Raw genomic sequence first — 5,088 nt, forward strand, 5'->3', positions numbered from 1 at the left:
CTGTAAGAAGGAAATAATGAACAGAGAGGAGGATGACTGTAGCAGAATAATGGACTCAAAGAAGCAAAGATAAAAAATTGACTTCAATGGATATATTCCGTCCTGTATATTTTATTCCAGTGAGTCTTTATTATACACTTCAGCTGCTGAGCAAGTCAATACTTGCATCACTGAATTTCCTGGAAGTTGTGAAAAAGATTATTTAATCGATCTACAACAATAAGTTGATAGAGGAAGAAAAACTTATTACCTTACGTTTTCAATTTTATTAACAGTATTAATATAATTTACAGAACCAAGAAAATGTACACGAGATAAGTAGTCAATCCTTACGAGACAGGTTGAGTTTACGACATTTTGTGGCTTAGTCGCTCTTGATAATAGTCACTGCAAGAATTAGCTTAGTAAAAAGTAATTCTGTTCTAGCCTGAAAAAATGTCTAAAGTATATTTCAACCATTTTTGTTGATCTTACGAGGAAACTTTACTTAATGATGGTTAAAGAAGAGTAAATAAAATATATATGAATATCAGTGGTAGCCGTAAGAAGGAGCATAACTGGGATAACTAGCAGTGCCCTGGTAGGTCACTGTTGGGTGGTAACCACTACCATCGGCCCAGTAACCCACAGTTTGCACACGACCGTCAGGAAGGTTCACATAGTATGTACCCTTGACGTTAGAACCATCACCGCTCTCCTGTTGACCAAAGTTGGTGTTTCCGGCGCTCACCCCATAATTAAAGTTGTAAGGGATGGGTACCTGGAACAGAATATACAAGGTTAGTGCCACTCGTAATTAACACAAACATTACCCATGTTAATTCACTTAATACAACACAGTAACTAAATACCTACATCATAGCCCACTGGAAGAGCCACACCAGCAGCCACCAGCATGCACATCAACAACACCTGCACAGATAAAGATATATAATAGTTTTATGCTGTAATAATTGAAATACTCGACTATCTCTTTCAATAACCTGTGTCTCAGGTAACACTGAAGGGAAAGGAGATTTAAACCAGTTGCAGAAGGAAACAATGGTCTGGTGCGAGCATATTATAGTTGATTTCAAACCAACGAATCATGTAAATGTGAGCAATTGTTTAAAAAAAAAGTCCCATAATGAATTATACTGAATAAGATAATAAAAATTATGTACCAGTAATTTTAGTTTTTGTTTGCCAGCCTATCTAAAAAGTGTTCTTAATATTTTATAATTAATATAAATATGAGAAACTATGATAATACATCCTTGCAACGTGCACATTGTTTAATAAGCTTGAGAAACATTGTATATTAAGCTGAGTAGTACTCACAGAGGTGAACATGTTGTTAGCTTGTTGTGATGGTTAGCAGACACTGTCACCTCCCTGGCCTCCAGCCTGCCTTTATACCTCCATCCAGCCACACCCACAGTCACCAGCCTCATATCTCCCAGTCAGTCAAGGTCGCACCGTCACCAGCCATGTTCCTCCGGTGTGAAATGTGATGTAATTGATCTGATAATTCTCTATAACAAATGTTCTGAATTACTACACTTCTTGGGACCCACAATTACCAGCACCATATGCAAACTTTCCTATGGTAGTTCCTTTAAAGATAAGTTTACACCATCGTTGTTAATTATTATATTTTGGGGGGAATAACTTTCTGATTTTACTTTAGTATTACAAGCATATTGGAAAGCTTTCTTGATGTGAAATAATGAAATGATGTAGCATTGTGTTAAAGTTTACACTGTTCACACACACACACACACACACACACACACACACACACACACACACACACGCCCCTCAAGGGAGGGTCCTTGATACTGGTGAGGGGCTTGCGGAAAATTGCATTTACTTGGATGTATTATTATATACATAACAGTAAATAAACATTGATAATTATTATTTATCAATGTTACATAGACAAGTAGGAATTTGGGACACCTAGGTCGCAAAAAATGTCCCCGTTCGATACCTACCACTGTCATAACCACAAGTTGCTCTGGACCTATTAATTAAATGAAATATACATACACCAGGAATACTGGTAAATATATAAATTTGTGGACTGTATATTAAAAATAATAAATGGTTATATATATACACAATTACATAACAGAAGGAAAATATATCTTAATATCACTCACCAATTTGACTGGAGATTAACGTGTATCATACTCAGAAAACCTCACTCTAACTAAATCTATGAAAATAATGCTGGATAGAATTACACACAAATCTAGAGAGCTTATCTGAGGTTCCTGGAGCTGTATTGTCCAGTCGTCTGATATCTCAAGTTATGCAGGAATGCACATCCACCAATTTCGCCTCCTATTTGAGAGGTGTCAACACAATTTTAACCTCTAGAGCACGAAAAATTCTTCCCATTACACCAACGTTTGTACAAAATTCATAACCAAGATGGCGAGTCTCCTCTGCCCAGACGCAGGCTTTCCGTTTTCTATGACATAAATATTATTAAATACAGTATGGCCATCCATTTACATATAAATACTGAATTTCTGGAAAATATAAACAGTATTTTCCACAGGGCTCTTGATCTAGGGAGTTTTATCTGTGCTCCAGTTCCCTGAATTGAGACTGAATGCCTTCCATCCCTCCCCCAATGCGCTATATAATCCTATGGGTTTAGCGCTCCCCCATGATTATAATAATAATCACAGACACACACACACACACACACACACTGAAGGAAGAGTATATAACTACTTCCATAGAAGAAATTAGACACCAGTCTGCAGGTATATACTTAACAGTAGGTGTGCCAGGCAACATGGCACTTCCGATTATTAGTTAATGTCAGCTAGATAAATTACCTAACCAGTATATATAACATAGGTCTTATATACACTGTTACAATTATCTCCCCAAAAATACACAAACTGTGTATCTTATGTGAATTAGATCGTTCACTGACAGTACATCATTCCTCACTACGAAAAATATTCAACAGGTGGAAAAGGTTTAGTATTCCTATCATCAGATAAAGTTTCGTTAAAATTAATGCCTTCATTGGCTTTAATATGCTTAGGCAAACACTTCAGCCCATGCACGGAAGTCAACCAAACTTTATAACAGGTGAGTACTTATGCAAATAGATTATGGACATAGGGTGTGATTTCCAAATGAATCAGAAGCATAATTTAGACCTAGTAAGACAAAGACACTTTCTTAAACCATTTGAAATTACCCCTTTTCAAATCACTGTACTTCCCTTTTCCCCCTCAAAAAAAAAAATCAATAGATTAAAGTCATAGGTTCGTCCATGAGTCCACATATGTATCTGATAGTTCCGCTGGTATAAAACGGATACATTAACACTTGGGGGTTCCACTCACTGAATTGTTCACTAAATTCCTTGCACTCAGATGCGTCTTTGTGTCTAATCATGACACTAATTATAAGCGATTCTCCATCATCTATAAATGCTCTAATTCTCATGAAGTACAATTGCAACATCTTAGTGTCAGAACCTATACTCATGTACCGTAAAATTATAAACAGCGGATTCAGAATCCACTTTCTGCAGATCATCTCTCGCATTATTGACCTTCAACTGTATTATAGAACTGATAAGTTAGCAAGTTCGTATACCATATAGGCGGAAGTCATAACTTTGGGCTATAACTAGTGGTCTGAGGACAATTATACAGAAAAAATCAATGTCAATGGCTCATCTAGGAAATTCAACTTAAACCTGTATGTTAGCATCACCAGGTTTCGGCTAGGCTATAAATACCTCTATATATTTGCTTTATAAACTTTACTATGTGTAAATCTTGACAAAATTATTATCACATCATCCTATGCCTCTTGTGTATAATTTATCCTGCCCTCGCTCTGGAATGATGGAGATGAAGTCATAAAATCCCATTTCTCCCGTGTATGGGATAGACTCTCCTGAGAGATGACAGTTCCCAAGTGATAGTAACTCCAGTTATGCTGGAAGGTAACCTAGAAGCTGCCGTAGCTGATGAGCCCTTACTGGAATACTTGACGATATCCTCATTGCTCTGATGAAGTCTCCCAGATCAGGCTGACGGATTTCAACATCTTTTATGAGCCCTATTTTATGGGTGAGCCGCGATAGCTCACTCGGCTCACACGCTGAGGACTGGGGTCGATCCCTGGTATCGCTGGAAGCATTAGGACGTGTTTCCTTAAGATACCTTATGTCCAATGTTCACCCATCAGTACCTGGGTGCTAGTCGACTGGTGTGGGTCACATCCTGGGACAAAATTGACCTAATCTGCCCGAAATGCTCTACGAAACAATGGGCTTTCTACATAGTAGTATGTTATTGAAATACATATTATAGACTGCTTTTGTTCCCACTGTGAAATTATTGTGTGAAATAGGGTAGCAGCACACATCTGATGTATCCAAGCTTATTAAATAAAAAATGAAGTCACTGCGTGGATGAATGCGTAAAAAATCCAGGAATCTAGATATAACGCACTCACAACTCTTAAATAAATGTCTCAATATTTCATACACAATGTTGCATTAAAACAAATTCTGGAAAAAAAATACCATGACTTTGCCTGTTGTAAATGACTCGTAACCTTTGTAACTTGCTTTATCAACAGAACAACTTCAGCAGCCCCTCAGTGCATTGTTTGTGTACCAATGAATGTACTGCTTCATCGCTATATATATATATGACTCACTTCGCACATTACTGTTAGTGTTGACTAGTAATTTTGTAAATAATTCAATGCTACTGTAACTTGCTGAGCTAACAAAATGTTAGTACCTAGTTCTTGGACCAACTGTAGGCTTCTAATCTTAATTATTATTATTATTATTATTATTATTATTATTATTATTATTATTATTATTTATTGTTATTCATATTATTGTTATTAATATTATTATTAGGAAGCGCCAAAATAGTAGGGGGTCACACAGCGTTGAGCGAGTGAGGGAGGACAGGGCTAATTGACTGGATCAAAAACCCCCTCACTGGACATCAAAGCACCTTCCCCGAGGAGGAAGCTTATGAGAAAAATGATTCAGTCTATTTACACCATTTGCTAAAATAACTGGATTTTTTAAAATATAAAACA

General features: G+C 36.8%; 1 protein-coding gene across 1 annotated transcript; it reads right to left on the bottom strand.

Annotated features, from left to right (window-relative positions):
- Positions 1 to 257: 257 nt before the first annotated feature.
- On the bottom strand, positions 258 to 1,401 carry LOC128690711 (cuticle protein 7-like). The gene is made up of 3 exons (XM_053779440.2): positions 1,321 to 1,401; positions 856 to 912; positions 258 to 760 (listed from the first exon to the last, which is right to left on the bottom strand). The coding sequence occupies exons 1-3, from the start codon at positions 1,330 to 1,332 to the stop codon at positions 530 to 532; spliced, it is 300 nt and encodes a 99-aa protein (XP_053635415.1). The 5' UTR covers positions 1,333 to 1,401; the 3' UTR covers positions 258 to 529.
- Positions 1,402 to 5,088: the final 3,687 nt, after the last annotated feature.

Source organism: Cherax quadricarinatus, chromosome 24, assembly GCF_038502225.1.
Source record: "Cherax quadricarinatus isolate ZL_2023a chromosome 24, ASM3850222v1, whole genome shotgun sequence".
Taxonomy (NCBI): domain Eukaryota; kingdom Metazoa; phylum Arthropoda; class Malacostraca; order Decapoda; family Parastacidae; genus Cherax; species Cherax quadricarinatus.

Excerpts from the sequence above, each read along its gene's own strand:
- LOC128690711 (XM_053779440.2), bottom strand. Across the intron at positions 761-855 it reads CTCTTCCAGTGGGCTATGAT|GTACCCATCCCTTACAACTT; the intron begins GTAGGTATTTAG and ends ATTCTGTTCCAG.